Here is a 24680-nt window from a genome sequence, read left to right as displayed (position 1 = left end):
AGGACCTTGAGTAGTTGAAATGATAATAAAAAACAAAAACCATGTGTCTCAATGTGTAAGTACACTCTGCTTAACATAACATTTGTTTTTTTGATTTATCATTTTCAATTTAAACACCTACTTACTCTTAGCTCTAACTTCATTTTAATATTGTACAATATTGAACAATGTGAAACTGCTCCATACTGTAGCAACAGCAGCATTGCTGCCAGTGTCCATTTAGAAATTGGTTTATTGGCGCCATCCAGAGGCCATTCAATAACAGTGACACAAGCGTCTGGAAAACTCAGGTATAGTCTTTATTTCTGAAAATAAATATTGGAAACAGTGAAGCAGCAATGAACACAACAGTACATTTATTAACTTGGTGACAAACCAATGAATCCAATATTTAGTATCAGTATAACAAGACATAAAGGGCACAGAAATGGCTGAAATGAAACAGGCTGGAGAAAGTGAGTTTAGTACAAATGTTGATTTTTGCCTTTGAGTTGAAGCTGTGCTGAGCTCTCAAACCAGATTTACCCAATAATGATAACAATGTCATTACCCGCAGTTTATAAATTTAACATTGAATTACAATAATCAGTCTTTAACAGCATTATTGAACAAACATATTTTTTATGTTTTGAACCAGCTCTGTCAAATTGATTCGTATTGTACTTGATCCCTTCTAAAACTTTCTTCACAGTCTCTCCATCTTAACAGCATCCACAGCTGCTTTCTTTGACTTCTTTAATGCTTTCTGGAGCCCATATACAACAAAGACGATACCAAGAACACTTACAAGAAGAAATACAAAGATGACATAAAGTGCCACCTCAGCGTCATGGGATGACAGCTCCAGACCCAAGAAGTCCACCATGTTCAGAGGCAGAATAGGGACAACTTCTGTGGTCAGAGCTGGGGAACTTGTAGCTGGTGTAAGGAAAAGGACAAGAAACAAGGACAATTTCATGATCAAATACCTACTTTACATTTAGGATCGGAATCTAGCATCAGCTGCATTTGTTTTCATGATATTGAAACTGTTCAACATCAACTGAAGACTATTGAAGAAGTGCAAATAATTCAAATCTAGAGGCAGCACTACTTCCTAAATTCTACATTCTCAGTACTCAGCATTACGTTACCTTCAGGTTCAGGCTTCAAACACTCATGGGGCCCAAGAGCCGGGTCTGGGAAGCCATTGCAAGTGATGATGGTGGCATAGCGAGAAGCTGAGTTCTTAGCAATGCGAGGAAGAGTGGGATTGGAGCGGTTCACATAGAAAAGTCCAAATCGTTCGGCGAAGCCAGCAGCCCACTCAAAGTTGTCCATTAATGACCAGGCTGTGTAGCCTCTCAGATCAACTCCATCCAGAACAAGAGCTAAAAGATCAATAGGAATGTGTACATTAAACATGCATGTATTGCATTGGCTAAATAAGACTGTAGAATGGTTATTTGGTGCTTAGTTGCCCATGATAATAAGAGATATCTAAGTATTACATTCTTATTGACCTGTAAATCTGAAAAACAAGTCTAATACTTTATTGTTATTGGCTGTGGTACCTTTCAGGCCCTGGTTAATGTAGTTCTCATAGTAATGCGTTCTGTGGATGTCATTCAAGTCCACTGCTCCTCGTTCTGAGATCCCATTCTCTGTAACATAGATAGGCGGGTTTCCATACTCATCCTTGATAAACTTGAGGAGTTTCCTAAATCCAAATGGAGTGATCCTTAGCCAGAAGGAGCCAGATTCGATCCATGACCAGTCCCGGCTGGATCCAGCGCCCCTGAATATGACATTAAATCAGTTTATTGTGTAACTCTGACTCTCTTACTGTCCAAGACATACAAACCTTTTTTTCAGGTACATCCACACAAATATGTTATTCATATTTCAACAGTCAAAGTATCTAGCTGTGGGTTTAATTCTCAACCATCAAATTTTATCAAGGTGTCATTTTATTTCAAGCTTACTTGTCTCCTTCATAATCCTGCTGATTCCCAAGATCAGCGGGGAAACACAGAACGGATGTGTAATGATTGAAGCCAAAGTAATCATGAGTCCCTTTGATCCTCTTAATTTCTTCAGGAGTGAACTCAGGAAGCCTTTGAAGGAAGAGTATATCTTATATGCAAATCCAGGAATTCTATTTATATTAACATATTCTAATATATATACACATATATATTACATTAAAGACATTGATATAATATGTATGCAGTGTATGTATGTACTCCAAGTCCTTAAGCCAAAATAATAGTAATTTGTCCCTTATAGTACATACTTCTTCAAGCAGTTAGTTTTACTCAACCAAATCACAAATAAAACTAAAGGATGAAGAAGCCCATTTATTGAATGAGGCTTCATCAACAAGTGCATTGCAAATGTCCGTCTACTCCATGATTATTTTGTATTTGAAACCACATTAGTTTCAATGTTTTTGATGGTATGATGATTTACCGTGATTGAGGGAGACCTGCAGCAAGGCTTCTTTCACGGACGATTGTTTTCATTACATCAGGATAATCACCGTTGAAGATGGGATGGGCAAACCAGCCAAGATAGAACTGCACAATAAATTATAATAGATCTTAAATTCATAGTTATTAACCTGCTTTGAATACTTGATGGATTTCACTGATTTCACAAGCTTTTCTGATCTTCAGTATTCCTGACACTATCTGAGCAATTTCTGATGTGTCGAGCCATACTCACATGGTAAAGTGTGAAGGTGAAAAAAAAAAACAGTGCAAAGTTTATGGTTGCCATCTGTTTATCTACCTGTAAGTAGCGCTCAGTTGCATCAACATCTGCTTGCTTGTATGGGTTCTGTGGCTCCGCCCAATCAGAATTGATGGTAATGGAGATGAGACCACCCTGCGTTGCACGGTATTTGTCATTGTAAAGGTGCCAGGCCTCAGCATGGGCCTTGATCAGGTTGTGAGCTGCAATATACTGCTTACCGAAAATGCCTGAAACATTTGAGGTGTAATTAACATTACTGTCACATTAACAAATAAAGTATTGTACAGTAGTGTGTATGGTTTATAATATAGGATATTAAGTAGCAGTAAATAGAAACATGTATTGTGTCATGTTATTTAAGCCCTCTTAAAGTCCTCTGCTAGGAAATGTGTTTTGCTTTTTGCACTTGGATGTTGGAGCTTGACTGTGCAGAATGATGTGTATTCATCTGCTGAGGGAGGAAAGTTTCTCTGTGTTTACCTTTAGTGCTGGGGTGGAATGTGATCTAACTGTTTTCAATCAATCTAAAACAACTATTTTGCTGTATGGAGCATCTCTGAATTGCACATTAAATGGTTACAGTTGGAAGTATCTCAAGTGAGAGTTGTTTGATTACCTGGAGCAAAAGTACCGTATCCGTAGCCAAGGTTGGCTACAATGTAGGGTTCATTCAGAGTGATCCAGAACTTTACTCTGTTTCCAAATTGGCTGAATAAAACATCAGAATAATCTCTGAATCTTTGGACAATGGTCTCATTTTGCCAGCCACCCACATTTTGCAGAGCCAGGGGAAGGTCCCAGTGGTACAGGGTCACCTGAAAAATAAAGGAAAAGAGAAAATGTGGACTACAGTGCTGTACATCCTGAGGGTGAAGTGCAGTTTGAAATTATATTTTTTAGTAACACACATTGTTGTCTGCCAATGCCTTTTTTATGCTACCACTAGGAGCCACCAAAGCCAAAACATTTTACATCCTACCATCCTCAGTGAACAAGGCAAGAAATCGAGTACTCTCTTGATGTGCTTCGTGCAACTAATGGTGTCTATATAGAGGTGTATTAAATTATGTCCACAGATTTGTCTATTAATTTGCATTTGTAATAAATTTGTTAAATTGTAAAGATACTTTATGGACACCCTGTCTGTCCTTTGCACTTGTTCAACATACACACAATAACCTGATTGACACATAACATGAATTTGTTATGAAATTTAAATTAAATGAATTATCTGACACCTTATGTTTAACAATAATAAACACAACACTGCCTACCTGGGGCTGAATATTAGCAGCTAACAAAGCATCCAGTAATCTATGGTAGTAGTTCAGTCCAGCCTCATTGATGTAGCTGTTGGTGCCATCAGGAAGCACACGGGGCCAGGATATGGAGAAACGATAGTGGGTCACCTTCAGCTTCTTCAGGACTGCCACATCTTCGTCAATTTTGTTGTAACTATCACAAGCAGTATCGCCATTGTCATTGTTGCCCACTCTCAAAGGAGTATGGGAAAACTTGTCCCAGATACTGAGTCCTTTTCCGTGGGCTCTCCAGCTCCCTTCAATCTGAAATCAGACAATAGTTGTTTACAGTACTAGGCATGGGAAACTCCTACTTCTGTGTATACCTGAGCGGCACAGATAAAACAGCTGTGGAATATTGCTTTTCACCAAATGTTACTTAGAGAGTTTGTAAAATCTTCAATAAAGCTTGCTGTCTTTGAAATGCCCATGCCCATATACCTGGTAAGAGGCACTGGCAGTACTCCAGTTAAAACCTGTGGGAAACTGTCCGTAAAGTATCTTCTCATCATCTGGTAAAGGGAAACCATTGTCCTTCATGATGTGGTAATAATAATGAGCTGAGCGTTTGGGTGTCCTTGGTCGATGTGGGTTAGTGAAGTCCACATGGTGCAGCCCAAATCCAAATATGTACCCATGAAGCCACTCAAAAGAATCCATGAGAGATGTTGCTATGTATCCTTTCACCTTCACGCCATCAAGATTATGAGCTGTAAAAGATATAAGTACTAAGATATAAGTAATACAATTATCAGTAAAACTCAAACATGTATGTATGCTGCCAGCAGGTGGCATGTATCTTATTCTGGGTAATTGAGCTTTGATATTGAATTGCAATAAATGAAGAGCAGACTAACCCTTTAAAGCCTCATCGATGTAGGTTTTGTAGTAAAATATTCTGACTGTGTCATCAACTGTAGTCTTGGTGTTCGTAGCTACTCCATTCTCTGTAATGTAAATATCTGGATCTCCATACTCTTCCTTGATCCAGTTTAGTAGTCTTCTTAAGCCCCATGCTACAGCTCTTTGGTTGCCAATGTCAGTAGTTGGTGAATCAGCTTCCTCTGCTTCTGACAAATCCAGATCATATACATATGACTGAGGTTTAAGCTGAGCTGTGACATGACTTACTATCTTTGTAGTGTAATGATTTACACAGAACATGTCAGCAGTCCCCTTGATGTAGTTCTTTTCTTCTTCCGTAAAGGAAGGTAGTCTTGACTCTGAAAGACTTTGGAGTTCACTTTTGTTTCCAACTTGCCACTTCATTGCATCTGGATAGTCACCATTCTTGAAAATGGGGTGTGCAAACCAACCCAGTTGGAACTGCAGAGCACGATCAGCAGTCACTACTTCACGGGGAACATTGACATCTTTAGGTTCAAACCAGTCAGCATTGAGAGCAATGGATACCAGACCACCTTGGGATTTGCGATACTTATCATCATATGTGTGGTAGGCTTTAGCATGTGCTTTTATCAGGTTGTGTGCAACTCTGTATGGTGCAGTTCCTGGCTTCTTAACATTTGGTGGAATTTGTCCAAGTCCATATCCCGACCATGCAATGGTGTGAGGCTGGTTGAAGGTCATCCAAAATTTCACTCTGTCGCCAAAGGTGGCAAAGCAGAAGTCACAAAAGTCATTAAAAATGTCAATCATACCAACATCGTCCCAGCCACCAAGCTTTTGCAGAGCCTCAGGGAGGTCCCAGTGGTAGAGTGTCACCATGGGGGTAATGTTGTATGCTAACAGGCCATCAATGAGTCTATTGTAATAGTCAACTCCTTTCTGGTTCAGGGAAGTACGCTGACCATCAGGAAAGATTCTGGACCAGGACAAAGAGAATCTGTATGACTTCACCCTCAGAGCTCGCAGCATGTAGAGGTCCTCTTCAAGTCTGTGGTAACTGTCACAGGCCACATTTCCATTGGCATCAGCAGGGATACTGCCAGATTTATTTGTAAAAGTGTCCCAGACACTCGGTCCTTTCCCATCAGCATTCCAGCCACCTTCAATCTGGTAAGCTGAGGATGATACTCCCCAACTGAAGCCTTGTGAGAAAGTGCCATAATGATACAATTTTCTCAGAAAATTTGTTTGGTTTGAGAATTTCCTCCAAACGTTCTTGGCTTGGGATGGGACCGTAGAAGGTGGCATTGAAGAAAACTTGTTTGACTCTGTATTTTTCAATCCATGTGCATTTAAATTCTGTTTTTTGGAAGAAAAGCCATTTTTCTCAATAACTTGGGAGTAAAAGTAGGCAGACTGCTTTGGAGTCCTGGGCCTGTCTGGTGAATCAAAGTTGACATGGTGCAATCCAAATCTTTCACTGTAGCCTTGTGGACCTTCAAAGCCATCCATGAGTGACTGGACAGTAAACCGCTGCACATTTACTCCATCCAAAAGTATAGCTGTTGAGACAATAAAGAGCTTCATCAACCATGTAACATGGCTTTGTAGAACACGTTTTGAAAAAGATATAAAAGAACAGCATACTCAAACAGGTTTAAGTTTCATTAACAAGAATAACCATTTGCTGCACTTTAAAATGATACCATACCTTTCAGTGCCTCATTGATGTAACTCCTCATGTACTCTATTCTACTGGTGTCATCAAGAGTGTCTCCACTGTACTCTGTCGGCATACCATTTCCAGTTATGTAAATGGGCACTTTGGTAACATTCAAGTACTCAGTGGAAATGTAGTTAAGAAGCTTTCTCAGTCCCCAAGGTGTAGAATAGATCCAGTCAGAAGCTGTAGAGGACCATGATGAATCCACATGGGACTTGAAGTCACCCACCCCATGAGGACCAGGTGTGCAACCACCATTACTGTTGTTGACCAACCGGGAGGTGTAGTGGTTTAATCCGAAAAAGTCGGCTGTTCCACGTATCCTCTGGCTCTCTTCAGCAGTGAAAACTGGGAGGACGGCAGGTGCAGAATGAGAACAGTCTTTTCTTTTCTGGTCAATCTGAGTCTTTAGTGTTGCAGGATAATCTCCATCGACAAATATAGGATGTGCAAACCAGCCCAGCATGAATTGCAGGTAGCGATCGGCAGCTGCTTTATCTTCAGGTTTGGAGGAGTCCATGGGCTCAGCCCAGTCAGAGTTCAGTGCAATGCCTACTTTTCCCCCTTGTCTTGTCCTGTACTTGTCATTGTAGACATGCCAGGCCTCAGCATGGGACTTGAGAATATTGTGAGTGACCTGTAGAGGCATGATGAATGGTAAGTTAAATGTATCAGAATAGTGTATCATCATTTACAGGACAGTAAAATATTGGTCTCACCTGATAGGAGGCAACCACATAGTCCTTTACACCAGGGGGATGCTCACCAGTTCCATACCCAGCGTGGCTCACCACCCAGGGGCTACTGAATGTGTTCCAGGTCTTGACCCTGTCTCCAAACCTGGAGAAGCAAAAGTCTGCATAGTCCTTGAAGGCTTCAACAATAGAAGTGTTGGTCCATCCACCTTGGTCCTGGAGTGTCTGTGGTAGATCCCAGTGGTAGAGAGTGACAACAGGTTGTATGCCCGATTCAATGAGAGCATCGATCAGCTTGTCGTAGTAGACAGCCCCTCTCTCTGATTGACTGTCCCGTTGGCCTGAGGGGAAAATGCGGGCCCAAGAGATGGAAAACTGGAAGGTGTTGACATGAAGACCTCGAAGGAGATAGACATCATAATCCACCTTGTGGTAACTGTCACAAGCTAGATCAGCTGTCTGATTATCAAAAACCTTGTTTTCATGACCAAAACGGTCCCAAATGGTTTCTCCCTTCCCACCTTCTGACCAACCGCCTTCGACCTTGAAGGACTCACTCGAAGTGGCCCATTGGAAGTCAACTGGAAAGGACTCATTCAGGAAGGTGTCTCGTTCATATGAGGTCATGGTGGCAAAATGATTCCATGTTTTGCAGTAGGTTATGGAACATGATGATGGGTGAATATTGTCTCTGTTGTAGGTGGCATCACTTTGATGTAAATGACTGAAGATAAAAGAAACAAGATGTTAGAATCAAAATTAGACTGCAATACTTAAGGAGAACCCAAGAGTGCAGAACCCTCCTCTGTGCATAAAAATACTTTTAAGCATTCTTCCCCTGTACACACAAATGAGCATCCAAATACACTGTTGTACAGATACCAAAACATGTTATCTATTTATAGGCGTCACTGTGCTCCTTTCCTTTGAAACTCTTCACCTCATATCTCATACTGGGAATCATTTGCAGTGAGTTTACTTTACACTGTTTTCATTTGTTGTCAGAATTGTCAGAGTGGAATTTGTGCACTTTGTATCCTAAATTAGTCAAAACATCTCCTGAATAAACGATTTAATGTTTTTTGGCTGAACTAGCTCCACAACAAGGATATATGGTTAATTAAATCCCTAATGTTTTATATGTATTGTGATACCTTTCTGAGATGATGTCGACTGGATCCAACAGATCCACCATGTCTAATCCAAGAATATACTGATCGTCATTACTCAGCACTGTAAAAGTATAATAAAAGAGATGTATCATAAATATCACGTATCATAGCATGCCTTTATCCTACATTGTTGTACAATTATCTGAATATGTGATGTGTGACATAATAATAAGTGCAGTCTATCTCAGTTATTAAATAACTAACTGTCTGAATATGAATCCCAAATATTTACATTAATTAGGTTTTATTTTGTATTTATAATAGTGAACTATTACAGTTGCTACCTGCAACTCTTTATTCATAATATGAAAGATCACCTTTTAAAAATGTGTCATCAGACAAAAACTGATAAGGAGAACAGTCCTTGATGTTAACCTCATAAAAAAGAATGGGTTTGTCTTCACACTTTTGCTGCAAAATAACAGAGACATTGCACAACATAAGTGCATGTAATTTATCAATAACCAAGTAAGCAAGTAATTCCCCAACGAGGACAGCAAGGGCTCACTATTTATTATGCATAGCTGTATTTTTAGGCCACATACCATGACACTTTGCAGTCCCTCAGCGAGGTTTCCTCCAGTGGTACAGTCATATTGAATTTTAATAGACAGGAAATCTATTTTTTTCTGAAATGGAGATGAATATTAGTGTTTAGCTCAATGTGGAAAACCTTTCACAATTCCTCATCACACTAACAAAGAGTTTATCTAACAGATTATCTATTAAGAGAAGTCTTAGTCATATAAGTCATATCAATACTAGTCACACAATAATATGGTTGGTCTTACCAGAAGTTGAGTGTCACAGATGATTGGGACTTTGCTAGCTTTTACCCCAATGGATACTGAAAAACATAATGTGTTCATTCACACCTTATTTATACTTTTTATCTGAGAGAGCACACTCTCCTTTCCCCTGGATTACTCCATTGCAATGACCTTTATATGTGGTGAACAGATATGGAAATCTTTATCTCATCAGTCACAGTCATTATGTTGCACAAAGGTGAAAAACATTAGAAGAATGATTATATTTTATGACGAAGCAATCTCTGCTCCTGATTCATTCGGATCATAGGTAAAATAGCAAATTATTTAAAGGGACTTGATTAGTAATAATCAAATGAGAAAGAACATCTGTTTTTAATGTCTCCCCAATCAGACTTGAAAAAGGCCAACTATCTGCAAATGTTAGCTTCTGCCAATATGTATTACTTTTTAGAGACATTTTGCAAATTACTCTGACAATTTACCTCTTTAATCCAGCAATGATTGTTCAAATCAGTGTAACACAGTGTAAGATATACATTTGACTATCCATCCAAAATATGACTTCTTTGGTTCTAATATTTCACTGTAAAGCTGCAATAATGTGTTGCAATAACCTGACAGATAATGTATCATAAATGCAATTTAAAGGGGAAATTTAAAGGCAGGAGAATATTTGAGTACATTTGCATCTTATAGGTTTTGATAAATGTTTTTTAGTTTTTTTGTTCAATACTGATCTAGATCTAGATCTTTTTTGGAAATTCTTTTTGCAGCAAGACAGCATAAAAATACAAAACCATGAAAACATAAACACAATGAAAATGCAGCAAGTCAATACATTTTAAAAGTGCTTGAGCTATAAACAATTCAGACAATAAGTATGTGTTAAAAGCAAGGAAAACAGGAATATACAGAATAAAAAAGTGATGAGCTGTTTGAGGAATCAAGAGGTAGTTTATATATTGTCTTAAGTCTAGACACTCAAAGGTTTGCGTACTCAATAAAGCTACATGTTTTACTCAAGAAATCATTAGTCCTATCCAAGAAGAGTCCAAGATAGGTTCAGAGTATGCTGAAAGTATTAAAGTAAGAAATATTGATCTCCTACCTCCCCTGGGAAACAACTGATGGTAACGGTGGTAAATATTGGTGTGTGCCACGAGGGCATTTTGTAGCTCAGCATCCTTCAGCTCCTCCAAGCGACTCAGAGTCACCCAGGAGTCTGCCAGCTCTCCAAACTCTCTAAACGCAAACTCTGCATACTGCTGGAACACCTCGATCAGCTCCTGGCTCTCCCAGCCTCCATACATCGATTTCAAAACTTCTGGCACTGTTGATCCATGAAGGATGACCAGAGGCTTAAGGCCCACCTCCACCAGCTGCTTCACCAGGGTCTGGTAGCAGGTAAGCACAGTTTGTTGTGGCTGGCTTGGAAGGCCTGTAGGTAGAAGCTGAGCCCATGACAGCGGCACTTTGAAGTGGGTCACCCCTCTGCCGTGGAGGTACTCAAAGTACTGCCTAGAACCTGGAGGTATGGGACCAGTGCAGTCAAAGGTGTCCATCAGTGCCCCTTCGGAAGGTTTAACATTCAGGTCTTTCACCTGTTCGTTGGTCATGGGACCAGCAAGAAAAATGGCTTGATGCTCATCATTTTGCTGGCACTTGCATCCATACACAGTTATCAAACACACAAAGAGAAGCTTCCACAGGTATGACATATTGTCAGAGTGTGGAGAGATGACTGAGCCCCTGGATGGCTCACCTTTTATAGGCGTGTTGTTTACAAGCTTAAACATTCAGTCAGACCAGAGTTTCATAACTGACACTCCTGCAAGAAGGTCATCACTGCTATGATACTTTATGATACGTTTAGTAAGAGTGGTCACAACCTCAAGTGCCTTTGATCAAATTCAAAGGGTCCAAGAGAAAACAGAAGATATTTATGATGAAAGGTAATAAACATCTGTGTAGAGGTCATGAAGAAATAAAAGCTAAAGGTTTATCATCATATTCAGCTTTAAAACTATAAAACATATTGTTTACACCACGGTATAACAACTGATATGCAGTCTTGTATGACATGGTTGCAATAAAAACATCAATATTGCAGTGTCATGAAACATAATTGTACATATACTTAAGGGTGCAAAATACTATTTGTCTAATGCTTTAAAGATTACAGAAGATGTAATCAATATTATGATCATTACGGCCATTTTATGGTTGTTTCAAGTTGAATTTTGTTCACCAATCGCTTGTGATTGGTGAACTGTGGCTCAGGAGGTAGAGCGGTCGTCTTTCAATTGGAAAATTGGTGGTTCGATTCCTGGCTCCTCCAGTCCACATGTCGATGTGTCCTTGGGCAAGACACTTAACCCCTAACTCCCGTTGTTGTGGTAGTCCCTGCCATCAGTGTATGAATAGGCGTGTTGTGTTCAAGCTTAAACATTCAGTCAGACCAGAGTTTCATAACTGACACTCCTGCAAGAAGGTCGCCACTGCTGTGATACTTTATGATATGTTTGCTAGGAGTGGTCACAATCTTGATTGCCTTTGATAAAATTCAAAGGGTCAAGAGAAAACAGAAGATATTTATGATGAAAGGTAATAAATATCTGTGTAGAGGTCATGAAGAAATGCCCATAGTCACTTGAGTTTACCCTAATTTTTTAAAAGTAATAGATCATTCAATTATTATTGAAAGTAATCAAATCTGTTGTTTTTGTTGTTTGGTTTTGTTTGTTTTTTCCCTCCAAGTCTGTGTTTGGCCAGGTTATGTCACGTGTCGCTTGTGTTTCAGGTTCAGGGCTCAAATGTTAACAGTGGCCCAGGGAACGTGTAGCAATCCTCAACTGCAGCAGGCAGCTTATCATAATAACTGGTCATTACATAATTATTGCATCCATTACTAATGATTTTTTTAGCAGTATAACTGATATTACACATCATACATCACAGTTTTGATGTAGATGTGCCTGAAGTTGCACATGAAGTTTAGGCATCAATACTCTCTATCTATGTCTGCTAAACAAATTTGATTATGTACAATAGACAAAGTCCTCTCCAAAAATGCATGATTGTTGAGTTTTGTCAAATTCCAATCCAATCAATTCTTTTCATCAAGGACACACATCTTATCAAATGCAAATTTAAATGTGATTAAGACAGATCTGGATAGATGATTCAGTGATTCTTATCTATAATGTATTCCAACTCCTTGTGCAATGTATGATGTCTTTTCCCTCAGATGTGAATGCAGGCCTCAAATAGCTTACGACAAGGTGTGTAAGCTTCTGTGCATTGTTGTTCTTGAGATTCCAAGACTAATAATAAATCAGATAATCCAAACAACATTTGATGTCATGTAAAACATACTGTACAAGAGTGCCAAAAACTACAGGCAGCAGCATAGAAAATCAATGGCAAAGCTGATTTCAAATTCAAAAGTTGAATATACTTCAAGTGTTGCACAAGGCCTCTGAAGATAAACACCAGACCTGTATAGGTCTTGGGAAACAAGAATAAGGGTCATTACCACTGACAGCTGCCATATTCTATTGTGCTTTACCTGTGCAGCCAGTATGTTTTGTGTCTGTATGGTTGCTGGAGCAGTGAGGTGAATGGACAAGAGGACTTCATGATTCTTTCAGGCCCTCTCACAAAGCAACCGTTGAGCAGATTCCATCTGCACGATTTCAGAAACCCACCCCTTGACCACTCCAGAGATGTTAATAACTTCCTGGTTGGTCCTCTTCATCATTAAGATGTCCAAATTATTGCCCGTTCAAGATATACATTTTAGTGTTTTACAGACAAAATGTATTTTGTCAGGACCTGTTTTGACATTATGCATAGACACTTTCTGTGGCCATTGAAAACACCCAATTATTTTATATGAATTGTAGAACTGTCAAATATTTATAATTTATTTGGAAATATACTCTTGTTTGACTGTCCGGTATATGTGTGACCTTAATAATGACATTTCTGATGTTTGGATCAAAGTAGAAATCTTAATACTTAATTACTGCCTGGCTGCCACTTACCAGTACCTCTGCTGTCTGTCCCTCATCATGTCCAGCCTGTCGATGCTCATCAGGTTCAACTTCCACCTGCTCCTCACTTTTGCTGGACGATGCTTTGGCCAATGTCTAGGACTACATTACTGCTGCTGCTGGCAGCTGCTGGGAGCTGCACTGCAGCCAAAAAGCTATGTGAGCTTTTTACATTTTGATGTATCTGTCTAGAGAGACTTGGCTTTCTTTTCTTTTAACTTTTCCCATCCACCTTTCTTCACACGTTTTCTGCCTGCCATTATTACCGCCAGTCCGCCACTAAATATGAATTCTTCTTTGTTAGCGTTGTTTACACTTTGCAGACAAATAATCGTCTTAGCGCCCCCTGCTGTTAGCTGTTAGTGTCAATCCACTTTTTGGTTGATCCAGACTGCCAGTCCACCGCTGTCCCTCGCCATGCACTGGGGTCCGTGGCAGTTTGTTTTTATTTATCATTTTCAATTTAAACACCTACCCTTAGCTTTAACTTCAGTTTAATGTTAATAATTAACAATGTGAAACTGCTCCATATTGTAGCAACAGCAATATTGCTGCCAGTGTCCATTTATAAATTGATTTAAAGGCGCCAACTCAGTTATAGTCTTTATTTCTGTAGTAGCAGTAATGATCACAACAGTACATTTACAAACTTTTCGACAAACCAGTGAATCCAATATTTAGAGATTTTTTCAGTATAACAAGACATAAAGGGCACAGAAATGGCTGAAATGAAGTGAGTACAAATGTTGATTTTTGCCTTTGAGTTGAAGCAGTGCTGAGCTCTAAAACCAGATTTACCCAATAATGATAACAATGTCATTACCCGCAGTTTATAAATTTTACACTGAATAAGAATAATCAGTCTTTAACAGCATTGTTTCACAAAGCAATTTATAGTCATTTTTTTATGTTTGTAACAAAGTTTAATAAAGACTTCTTTTTTAAAAAATCAATTTGTTTAAGAATCTCTACAAAATCTTTAAAAAATAATTTTAAAAAGTATTTCTTTTTTGCTTGCTTGCTGCTTGCTATCAACTGATTTTCATAAGTAGCTGTTTATAAAGCTAAGACAAATTGATTCGTATTGTACTTGATCCTTTCTAAAACTTTCTTCACAGTCTCTCCATCTTAACAGCATCCACAGCTGCTTTCTTTGACGTCTTTAATGCTTTCTGGAGCAGATATACAACAAAGACGATACCAAGAACACTTACAAGAAGAAATACAAAGATGACATAAAGTGCCACCTCAGCGTCATGAGATGACAGCTCCAGACCCAAGAAGTCCACCATGTTCAGAGGCAGAATAGGGACAATTGTACCTCCAACTTCTGTGGTCAGAGCAACTTCTGTGGTCAGAGTAACTTCTGTGGTCAGAGTAACTTCTGTGGTCAGAGTAACTTCTGTGGTCAGAGCTGGGGAACTTGTAGCTGTTGTAAAAGAGGGACAAGAAACAAGGACAATTAAATGATTTACTACTTACTTTACATAGGATCGGATCTAGCATCAGTTGCATTTGTTTTCATGATGTGCATACTGTTGCAAGTGTGCAAATAATTAAAATCTAAAGGCACTACTTCCTAAATTCTACATAGTTGTTGAAATTTGTTCACTCAGCATTACGTTACCTTCAGGTTCAGGCTTCAAACACTCATGGGGCCCAAGAGCCGGGTCTGGGAAGCCATTGCAAGTGATGATGGTGGCATAGCGAGAAGCTGAGTTCTTAGCGATGCGAGGAAGAGTGGGGTCAGAGTGATTCACGTAGAAAAGTCCAAATCTTTCAGCGTAGCCAGCAGCCCACTCAAAGTTGTCCATTAATGACCAGGCTGTGTAGCCTCTCAGATCAACTCCATCCAGAACAAGGGCTATAAGATTGATAAGAAGTGCTTATTTGCTCATGATAATAAGAGATATATTATTACATTCTTATTCACCTGTAAATTTGGAAAACAGGCATGCAAAATCAGCTATGGGAAATTTTATTTTAATTCTAAAATCAAAAGCAATAAAATGTCCATGGATCTGTTCAATACTTTATTGTAATTGGCTGTGGTACCTTTCAGGCCCTGGTTAATGTAGTTCTCATAGTAATGCGTTCTGTGGATGTCATTCAAGTCCACTGCTCCTTGTTCAGAGATCCCATTCTCTGTAACATAGATAGGCGGGTTTCCATACTCATCCTTGATGAACTTGAGGAGTTTCCTAAATCCAGTTGGAGTGATCCTTAACCAGATGGAGCCAGATTCAAGCCATGTCCAGTCTGAGGTGGCTCCAACACCCCTGAACATCAGATTTTTTCAGTTTAACATGTAACTCTGACTCTGTTACTGTCCAAGGCAGACATTTTTCAGGTACCTTTATGCAAATATGTTATTCATATTTAAGCAGTCAAAGTATCTAGCTGTGGGTTTGATTCTCAACCATAATATCTTATCAAGGTGTCTTTTTATTTCAAGCTTACCTGTCTCCTTCATAAGTCTGCAGATCTCCATAGTTTATGGGGAATGACAGAACGGATGTGTAATGATTGAGGCCAAAGTAATCGTGAGTCCCTTTGATCCTCGTAATTTCTTCAGGAGTGAACTCAGGAAGCCTTTGTTAAGAGAGGAAGTGTTTTTAAAAAAATCCAATACAGAATCTTTCTATATTTACATTAAAGACATAGACATAGTACTCCCAGCAGTTAGTTTTAGTTTTACTCAACCATATCTTAAAACAAGAGTAAAGGATGAAGAAGCCCATTTATTGAATGAGGCGTCAACAACAAGTGCATTGCAAATGTCCGTGTACTCCATGATTATACTATATATGAAACCAAATTGATTTCAGTGTTTTGATGGTATGATGATTTACCGTGATTGAGGGAGACCTGCAGCAAGGCTTCTTTCACGGACGATTGTTTTCATTACATCAGGATAATCACCGTTGAAGATGGGATGGGCAAACCAGCCAAGAAAGAACTGCAGAATAAATTAAAATAGAAATTAGATTCATATTTATTAACCTGCTTTTGATACTTAATGGATGTGTACTAGAACGTTTCACTGAAAGACAGTTACATCTTCGCTTGACAAACTTTTCTGAGCTTCAGTATTCCTGACAATATCTGAGCAATTTCTGATGTATCGAGCCATACTCACATTGTAAAGTGTGAAGGCAAAACAAACAATAACAAAAAAAACTGTGCAAAATAGTTTTAATATTGACATCTGTTTATCTACCTGTAAGTAGCGCTCGGCTGCATCAACATCCACTTGCTTGTATGGGTTCTGTGGCCATGCCCAATCAGAATTGACCGTAATGGAGATGAGACCACCCTGCGTTGCACGGTATTTGTCATTGTAAAGGTGCCAGGCCTCAGCATGGGCCTTGATCAGGTTGTGAGCTGCAATGTACTCCTTTCCTGTAATGCCTGAAACATTTAAGGTGTAATTAACATTACTGTCACATTAACAAATAAAGTATTGTACAGTAGTGTGTATGGTTTATAATATAGGATATTAAGTAGCAGTAAATAGAAACATGTATTGTGTCATGTTATTTAAGCCCTCTTAAAGTCCTCTGCTGGGAAATGTGTTTTGCTTTTTGTTACTTCACTTGGATGTTTGAGCTTCACTGTACAGAATGATGTGTATTCATCTGCTGAGGGAGGAAAGTTTCTCTGTGCTCACTCAGTTTACAATGTGTATTAAGAAGCTTGATTTGAAATATCACAACTAGTTTGAAATTAATCATGGTCTAGTATAAAACAAGTGTGACATGGAAACATTGAGCCAATACACATACACTGAGAATGGACTTTTCAGTTAAGTAGGAGACATATTCTGACCAGCACAACGCTTGAAATTCATGACTTTAAAAAAAAAGACTATGTTAGACACATCAAAGCAGACTTTTCCTTGTCTTATAACATGTGTGAACTGGGTCTTTAAGAATTAGTTACACAATCAAACATTTTGGAAAAAGTCCACACACATATTCTCTCAAACTCTATCCATAAAAAAACTATAAGCAAAATATTGGTGAGCAGCACAAATTAAAGCAAAGATTCAAACTTGACTTTGTAACTTGACTTGATCTTTTTCTCTGATCAAAGTTAAAAAAAAAAGGTGGTTTGGCTCAAAAAAGAGAATAAGTGCTTATTAGTACTAGGATGGGATTGAACTGTTTTCAATCAGTCTAAAACAACTTTTTTGCTATATGAAGCATTGTTGAATTTGAATTGCACAATAACTGGTTAAAGTTAGAAGTATCTCTAGTGAGAGTTGTTTGATTACCTGGAGCAAAATTACCAACTCCATATCCAAGGTTGGCTACAATGTAGGGTTCATTCAGAGTGATCCAGAACTTTACTCTGCTTCCAAATTGGCTGAATAAAACATCAGCATAATCTCTGAATCTTTGGACAATGGTCTCATTCTCCCAGCCACCATCTTTTTGCAGAGCCAGGGGAAGGTCCCAGTGGTACAGGGTCACCTGAAAAATAAAGGAAAAGAGAAAATGTGGACTACAGTGCTGTACATCCTGAGGGTAATGTGCAGTTTGCAACTATATTTTTTAGTAACACACATTGCTGTCTGTCAGTGCCTTTTTTATGCTACCACTAGGAGCCACCAAAGCCAGAACATCTTTAAATCCTACACATACAGGTTTTAAACCTTGTATTCCGTATAGTATATAATATAAAAATCCTTAACACATGATCGGTATCAAACCTCATCCATACATATCTTTCATTTGTTATGAAATTTAAATGAAATGAAATGTCCTTATAACCTTAAATGTATCAATAACAAACACAACACTGCCTACCTGGGGCTGAATATTAGCAGCTAACAAAGCATCCAGTAATCTATGGTAGTAGTTCAGTCCAGCCTCATTGATGTGGCTGTTGGTGCCATCAGGAAGCACACGGGGCCAGGATACGGAGAGACGATAGTGGGTCACCTTCAGCTTCTTCAGGACTGCCACATCTTCGTCAATTTTGTTGTAACTATCACAAGCAATATCGCCATTATCATAGTTTGCCACTTTCGAAGGAGTATGGGAAAACTCGTCCCAGATACTGAATCCTTTTCCATCAGCTCTCCAACTCCCTTCAATCTGAAATCAGAAAATAGTTGTTTACAGTACTAGGCATGGTAAATTCCTACTTCTGTGTATACCTGAGCAGCACAGATAAAACAGCTGTGGAATATTGCTTTTCACCTTATGCTATTTGTAACATCTTTAATAAAGATTGCTGAAGTTCCAGTGTACCTTATTTCTCTCATTCATTGTAGGAAAATAAATATGGTAGCCTTGGCTATATACCTGGAAAGCGGCACTTGCAGAACTCCAATTAAAACCTGTGGGAAACTGTCCGTAAAGTATCTTCTCATCATCTGGTAAAGGGAAACCATTGTCCTTCATGATGTGGTAATAATAATGAGCTGAGCGTTTGGGTGTCCTTGGTCGATGTGGGTTAGTGAAGTCCACATGGTGCAGCCCAAATCTAAATATGTACCCATGAAGCCACTCAAAAGAATCCATGAGAGATGTTGCTATGTATCCTTTCACCTTCACGCCATCAAGATTATGAGCTGTAAAAAATATAAGTATTAAGATATAAGTCATACAATTATCAGTAAAACTCAAACATGTATGTATGCTGCCAGCAGGTGGCATGTATCTTATTCTGGGTAATTGAGCTTTGATATTGAATTGCAATAAATGAAGAGCAGACTAACCCTTTAAAGCCTCATCGATGTAGGTTTTGTAGTAAAATATTCTGACTGTGTCATCAACTGTAGTGTGGGTGTTTGTAGCTACTCCATTCTCTGTAATGTAAATATCTGGATCTCCATACTCTTCCTTGATCCAGTTTAGTAGTCTTCTTAAGCCCCATGCTACAGCTCTCTGGTTGCCGATGTCAGTAGTTGGTGAATCAGCTTCCTCTGCTTCTGACAGATCCCGATCATATACATATGACTGAGGTTTAAGCTGAGCTGTGACAAAACTTACTATCTTTGTAGTGTAATGATTTACGCAGAACATGTCAGCAGTCCCCTTGATGTAGTTCTTTTCTTCTTCCGTAAAGGAAGGTAGTCTTGACTCTGAAAGACTTTGGAGTTCACTTTTGTTTCCAACTTGCCACTTCATTGCATCTGGATAGTCACCATTCTTGAAAATGGGGTGTGCAAACCAACCCAGTTGGAACTGCAGAGCACGATCAGCAGTCACTACTTCACGGGGAACATTGACATCTTTAGGTTCAAACCAGTCAGCATTGAGAGCAATGGATACCAGACCACCTTGGGATTTGCGATACTTATCATCATATGTGTGGTAGGCTTTAGCATGTGCTTTTATCAGGTTGTGTGCAACTCTGTATGGTGCAGTTCCTGGCATATTAACATTTGGTGGAATCTGTCCAAGTCCATATCCCGACCATGCAATGGTGTGAGGCTGGTTGAAGGTCATCCAAAATTTCACTCTGTCGCCAAAGGTGGCAAAGCAGAAGTCACAAAAGTCATTAAAAATGTCAATCATACCAACATCGTCCCAGCCACCAAGCTTTTGCAGAGCCTCAGGGAGGTCCCAGTGGTAGAGTGTCACCATGGGGGTAATGTTGTATGCTAACAGGCCATCAATGAGTCTATTGTAATAGTCAACTCCTTTCTGGTTCAGGGAAGTACGCTGACCATCAGGAAAGATTCTGGACCAGGACAAAGAGAATCTGTATGACTTCACCCTCAGAGCTCGCAGCATGTAGAGGTCCTCTTCAAGTCTGTGGTAACTGTCACAGGCCACATTTCCATTGGCATCAGCAGGGATACTGGCAGATTTATTTGTAAAAGTGTCCCAGACACTCGGTCCTTTCCCATCAGCATTCCAGCCACCTTCAATCTGGTAAGCTGAGGATGATACTCCCCAACTGAAGCTTTGTGGGAAAGTGCCATAGTGGTACATTTTTCTTTGGAATTTCGACTGATGAGAGAATTTCTCCCAGACAACCTTTGATTTAGATGGAACCTCTGAGGGTGGTAAAGCAGTTGAACGGCGGTGAGGTTGCATCTCTACCCCTTTTAAAACACCACCTTTGTTTGATCCAAAGCCATTTTTCTGGATAATCTGGGAGTAGAAATATGCAGACTGCTTTGGAGTCCTGGGCCTGTCTGGTGAATCAAAGTTGACATGGTGCAATCCAAATCTTTCACTGTAGCCTTGTGGACCTTCAAAGCCATCCATGAGTGACTGGACAGTAAACCGCTGCACATTTACTCCATCCAAAAGTATAGCTGTTGAGACAATAAAGAGCTTCATCAACCATGTAACATGGCTTTGTAGAACAGGTTTTGAAAAAGATATAAAAGAACAGCATACTCAAACAGGTTTAAGTTTCATTAACAAGAATAACCATTTGCTGCACTTTAAAATGATACCATACCTTTCAGTGCCTCATTGATGTAACTCCTCATGTACTCTATTCTACTGGTGTCATCAAGAGTGTCTCCACTGTACTCTGTCGGCATACCATTTCCAGTTATGTAAATAGGCACTTTGGTAACATTCACGTACTCAGTGGAAATGTAGTTAAGAAGCTTTCTCAGTCCCCAAGGTGTAGAATAGATCCAGTCAGAAGCTGTAGAGGACCATGATGAATCCACATGGGACTTGAAGTCACCCACCCCATGAGGACCAGGTGTGCAACCACCATTACTGTTGTTGACCAACCGGGAGGTGTAGTGGTTTAATCCGAAAAAGTCGGCCGTACCACGTATCCTCTGGCTCTCTTCAGTAGTGAAAACTGGGAGGACGGCAGGTGCAGAATGAGAACAGTCTTTTCTTTTCTGGTCAATCTGAGTCTTTAGTGTTGCAGGATAATCTCCATCGACAAATATAGGATGTGCAAACCAGCCCAGCATGAATTGCAGGTAGCGATCAGCAGCTGCTTTATCTTCAGGTTTGGAGGAGTCCATGGGCTCAGCCCAGTCAGAGTTCAGTGCAATGCCTACTTTTCCCCCTTGTCTTGTCCTGTACTTGTCATTGTAGACATGCCAGGCCTCAGCATGGGACTTGAGAATATTGTGAGTGACCTGTAGAGGCATGATGAATGGTAAGTTAAATGTATCAGAATAGTGTATCATCATTTACAGGACAGTAAAATATTGGTCTCACCTGATAGGAGGCAACCACATAGTCCTTTACACCAGGGGGATGCTCACCAGTTCCATACCCAGCATGGCTCACCACCCAGGGGCTACTGAATGTGTTCCAGGTCTTGACCCTGTCTCCAAACCTGGAGAAGCAAAAGTCTGCATAGTCCTTGAAGGCTTCAACAATAGAAGTGTTGGTCCATCCACCTTGGTCCTGGAGTGTCTGTGGTAGATCCCAGTGGTAGAGAGTGACAACAGGTTGTATGCCCGATTCAATGAGAGCATCGATCAGCTTGTCGTAGTAGACAGCCCCTCTCTCTGTTTGACTGTCCCGTTGGCCTGAGGGGAAAATGCGGGCCCAAGAGATGGAAAACTGGAAGGTGTTGACATGAAGACCTCGAAGGAGATAGACATCATAATCCACCTTGTGGTAACTGTCACAAGCTAGATCAGCTGTCTGATTATCAAAAACCTTGTTTTCATGACCAAAACGGTCCCAAATGGTTTCTCCCTTCCCACCTTCTGACCAACCGCCTTCGACCTTGAAGGACTCACTCGAAGTGGCCCATTGGAAGTCAACTGGAAAGGACTCATTCAGGAAGGTGTCTCGTTCATATGAGGTCATGGTGGCAAAATGATTCCATGTTTTGCAGTAGGTTATGGAACATGATGATGGGTGAATATTGTCTCTGTTGTAGGTTGCATCACTTTGATGTAAATGACTGAAGATAAAAGAAACAAGATGTTAGAATCAAAATTAGACTGCAATACTTAAGGAGAACCCAAGAGTGCAGAACCCTCCTCTGTGCATAAAACTACTTTTAAGCATTCTTCCCCTGTACACACATATGAGCATCCAAATACACTGTTGTACAGATACCAAAACATGTTATCTATTTATAGGCGTCACTGTGCTCCTTTCCTTTGAAACTCTTCACCCCATCTCTCATACTGGGAATCATTTGCAGTGAGTTTATTTTACACTGTTTTCATTTGTTGTCAGAATTGTCAGAGTGGAATTTGTGCACTTTGTATCCTAAATTAGTCAAAACATCTCCTGAATAAACGATTTAATGTTTTTTGGCTGAACTGGCTCCACAAAAAAAGTTTCCCACAAGTAAAATGCACAGGTTAGGGTTAATTAAATCCCTAATATTATATATGTAGCCTACTGTGATACCTTTTTGAGATGATGTCGACTGTACCCAACAGATCCACCATGTCAAATCCAAGAACATGTTGTTTGACATTGCTCAACACTGTAAACGTATCATAAAGGAGATGTATCATTGCTATATAATTATCTGAATATATGATACTATTCTTTATTATAAGACTTAATAATACAAAGGTCTGAATATGAATTCCAAATAATCACATTTATGATAGTGAATGATTACAGTATATCTCAAGTTGCAACTCTTTATTCATAATATGAAAGATCACCTTTTACAATTTTGTTATCAGACAAAACCTGATAAGGAGAACAGTCCTTGATGTTCACCTCATAAAAAAGAATGGGTTTGTCTTCACACTTTTGCTGCAAGATAACAGAGACATTCAACATAAGTGCATGTAATTCATTAATAACCAAATAAGCAACTAATTCCCCAACGAGGACAGCAAGGGCTCACTATTTATTATGCATAGCTGTATTTTTAGGCCACATACCATGACACTTTGCAGTCCCTCAGCGAGGTTTCCTCCAGTGGTACAGTCATATTGAATTTTAATAGACAGGAAATCTATTTCTTTCTGAAATGGAGATGAATATTAGTGTTTAGCTCAATGTGGAAAACCTTTCACAATTCCTCATCACACTAACAAAGAGTTTATCTAACAGATTATCTATTAAGAGAAGTCTTAGTCATATAAGTCATATCAATACTAGTCACACAATAGTATGGTTGATCTTACCAGAAGTCGAGTATCACAGATGATTTGTACTTTGCTAGCTTTTACCCCAACGGATACTGAAAAACATAATATATTAATTCACACTTTATTTATACTTTTTATCTGAGAGAGCACACTCTCCTTTCCCCTGGATTACTCCATTGCAATGACCTTTATATGTGGTGAACAGATATGGAAACCTTTATCTCATCAATCACAGTCATTATGTTGCACAGAGGTGAAAAATATTATAAGAATGATTATATTTTATGACGAAGCAATCTCTGCTCCTGATTCATTCGGATCATAGGTAAAATAGCAAATTATTTAAAGGGACTTGATTAGTAATAATCAAATGAGAAAGAACATCTGTTTTTAATGTCTCCCCAATCAGACTTGAAAAAGGCCAACTATCTGCAAATGTTAGCTTCTGCTAATATGTATTACTTTTTAGAGACATTTTGCAAATTACTTTGACAATTTACATCTTTAATCCAGCAATGATTGTTCAAATCAGTGTAACACAGTGTAAGATATACATTTGACTATCCATCCAAAATATGACTTCTTTGATTCTAATATTTCACTGTAAAGCTGCAATAATGTGTTGCAATAACCTGACAGATAATGTATCATACACACAATTTAATTTTGATTTTGAATTTTTTTGTTCAATACTGATTTAGATCTAGATCTTTTTTGGAAATTCTTTTTGCAGCAAGACAGCATAAAAATACAAAACCATGAAAACATAAACACAATGAAAATGCAGCAAGACAATACATTTTAATAGTGCTTGAGCTATAAACAATTCAGACAATTATGTGTGTTAAAAGCAAGGAAAACAGGAATATACAGAATAAAAAAGTGATGAGCTGTTTGAGGAATCAAGAGGTAGTTTATATATTGTCTTAAGTCTAGACACTCAAAGGTTTGCGTACTCAATAAAGCTACATGTTTTACTCAAGAAATCATTAGTCCTATCCAAGAAGAGTCCAAGATAGGTTCAGCGTATGTTGAAAGTTTAAAGAATTTAAGTAAGAAATATTGATCACCTACCTCCCCTGGGAAACAACTGATGGTAACGGTGGTAAATATTGGTGTGTGCCACGAGGGCATTTTGTAGGTCAGCATCCTTCAGCTCCTCCAAGTGACTCAGAGTCACCCAGGAGTCTGCCAGCTCTCCAAACTCTCTAAACGCAAACTCTGCATACTGCTGGAACACCTCGATCAGCTCCTGGCTCTCCCAGCCTCCATACATCGATTTCAAAACTTCTGGCACTGTTGATCCATGAAGGATGACCAGAGGCTTAAGGCCCACCTCCACCAGCTGCTTCAGCAGG

General features: G+C 39.2%; 2 protein-coding genes across 2 annotated transcripts; both read right to left on the bottom strand.

Annotated features, from left to right (window-relative positions):
• Positions 1-685: 685 nt before the first annotated feature.
• On the bottom strand, positions 686-10967 carry LOC128368330 (lactase/phlorizin hydrolase-like). Its single transcript, XM_053329120.1, has 17 exons — positions 10354-10967; positions 9268-9325; positions 9022-9105; positions 8794-8887; positions 8459-8537; positions 7329-7995; positions 6598-7246; positions 4895-6448; positions 4479-4747; positions 4011-4301; positions 3353-3551; positions 2773-2963; positions 2452-2558; positions 1965-2096; positions 1554-1777; positions 1134-1370; positions 686-918 (listed from the first exon to the last, which is right to left on the bottom strand). The coding sequence occupies exons 1-17, from the start codon at positions 10965-10967 to the stop codon at positions 686-688; spliced, it is 5682 nt and encodes a 1893-aa protein (XP_053185095.1).
• A 3449-nt stretch (positions 10968-14416) lies between these two features.
• LOC128368329 (lactase/phlorizin hydrolase-like) lies at positions 14417-22066 on the bottom strand. Its single transcript, XM_053329119.1, has 12 exons — positions 21464-22066; positions 20733-21381; positions 19033-20583; positions 18617-18885; positions 18116-18406; positions 17581-17779; positions 16525-16715; positions 16157-16263; positions 15765-15896; positions 15360-15583; positions 14932-15168; positions 14417-14733 (listed from the first exon to the last, which is right to left on the bottom strand). The coding sequence occupies exons 1-12, from the start codon at positions 22064-22066 to the stop codon at positions 14417-14419; spliced, it is 4770 nt and encodes a 1589-aa protein (XP_053185094.1).
• Between the last annotated feature and the right edge of the window lie 2614 nt (positions 22067-24680).

This window comes from Scomber japonicus, chromosome 11 (assembly GCF_027409825.1).
Source record: "Scomber japonicus isolate fScoJap1 chromosome 11, fScoJap1.pri, whole genome shotgun sequence".
Lineage (NCBI taxonomy): Eukaryota > Metazoa > Chordata > Actinopteri > Scombriformes > Scombridae > Scomber > Scomber japonicus.
The sequence above is the reverse complement of the archived record's forward strand: the minus strand, read 5'-3'. Positions and strand labels throughout refer to the sequence as shown.